The sequence below is a fragment of the Protobothrops mucrosquamatus genome, unplaced genomic scaffold (assembly GCF_001527695.2).
Source record: "Protobothrops mucrosquamatus isolate PMUCROS unplaced genomic scaffold, P.Mucros_1.0 scaffold24919, whole genome shotgun sequence".
Lineage (NCBI taxonomy): Eukaryota > Metazoa > Chordata > Lepidosauria > Squamata > Viperidae > Protobothrops > Protobothrops mucrosquamatus.
In genome coordinates, this window is record NW_015410669.1 from 733 (window position 1) to 1,990 (window position 1,258).

The window sequence follows — 1,258 nt, forward strand, 5'->3', positions numbered from 1 at the left end:
AGACTCTACATAATAAGGAAGCTATGAGACAGAGGAAAAGACGAAACGTTAAAAATTAGAAAAAAGCACTTGCGATTTTCCACCAGCCCTAAGAGACTTTATTTCATCTCATATCGCGCTTAGGATGAGAACTTTCCTTCGGCACCGGAACTCAGAACTGAACATCGTTCTGTACCGGAAGTGTCGAAGGGGAATAGTCTTTCCCCTTGGGCGCCGACCATAGCAAGAAATTTGTCCCTCAATGACATCCGTAGAGAGGGCGGGGTTATTTCGAGAAGAGCTTCTGGATAGTTTTTCGGAAGCTTCTTTGGCTCAGGGGAGCGGTGGGCGCCTACGGCAGCTGAGAGACCATGTTCCGCCTTGAGGGTCTGGGGCCCAAGCTGGACCCGGAGGAGCTGAAGCGCAAAATGCGCGAGGACGTCCTCTGTTCGATCCGCAACTTCCTCATCTACGTAGCCGTGCTGCGCGTCGGTGAGTACCTCTCGCGCGCCCACATCTGGGACGGCGGCTGCCACGTGCTGGGGAATTTTCTTGGGAGCCGCTGCAGAACCGGGATTTATGAGTGATCTTCACATTGGGGTTTTATACGGGCTCCAGCATTTCATATCATTAGAAGATCGGGGTGGAGTAGTGGCTAAGGCAGGGGTAGGCAACCTTGGCTCTTTTATGACTCGTGGACTTCAATTCCCAGAATTCCTGAGCCAGCAACGCTGGCTCAGGAATTCTGGGAGTTGAAGTCCACGAGTCATAAAAGAGCCAAGGTTGCCTACCCCTGGGCTAAGGGGTTGAAGTAGGTCCAGAGGGGAATTGGATTCAAGGCAACTCTGGCTCATGGAAGGTCCACGGGTGGGAGAGGGGAGAGAGAGACCTTTGGCCAGGCATGCCTCGGTCCAACCCTGCCGAGTTATTTTCGGGAAAAATGGGAAAGGCAATTTGCAGTTTGGAGTTAAGAGTAGACTATTACCTATTTACAGGTAGTCCTCGGCGTACGATCACAACCGAGCCCAAAATGTCTATTGTTAAGCGAGACATTTGTTCAGTGAGTTTTGCCCCATTTTGCGACCTTTCTTGCTACAGTTGTTAAGTGAATCGCTGAAGTTGATAAGTTAGTAACCCGGTGGTTAAGTGAATCTGGCTCCCCCATTGACTTTGCTTGTCAGAAGGTCGCCAAAAGTGATCACGTGACCCTGGGATGCAGCAACGGTTGTAAGTATGAACCAGTTGCCAGGCATCTGAATTTTGATCACATGATCGTGGG

The 1,258-nt window shown here is 50.6% G+C and overlaps 1 protein-coding gene across 1 annotated transcript; it reads left to right on the forward strand.

Moving 5' to 3' along the window:
- Positions 1–218: 218 nt before the first annotated feature.
- On the forward strand, positions 219–471 carry TOMM5 (translocase of outer mitochondrial membrane 5; the record flags this gene model as incomplete). The annotated part of the gene is made up of 1 exon (XM_015831187.1): positions 219–471. A coding segment is annotated over exon 1 (121 nt), but the record flags the coding sequence as incomplete, so codon positions are not given.
- Between the last annotated feature and the right edge of the window lie 787 nt (positions 472–1,258).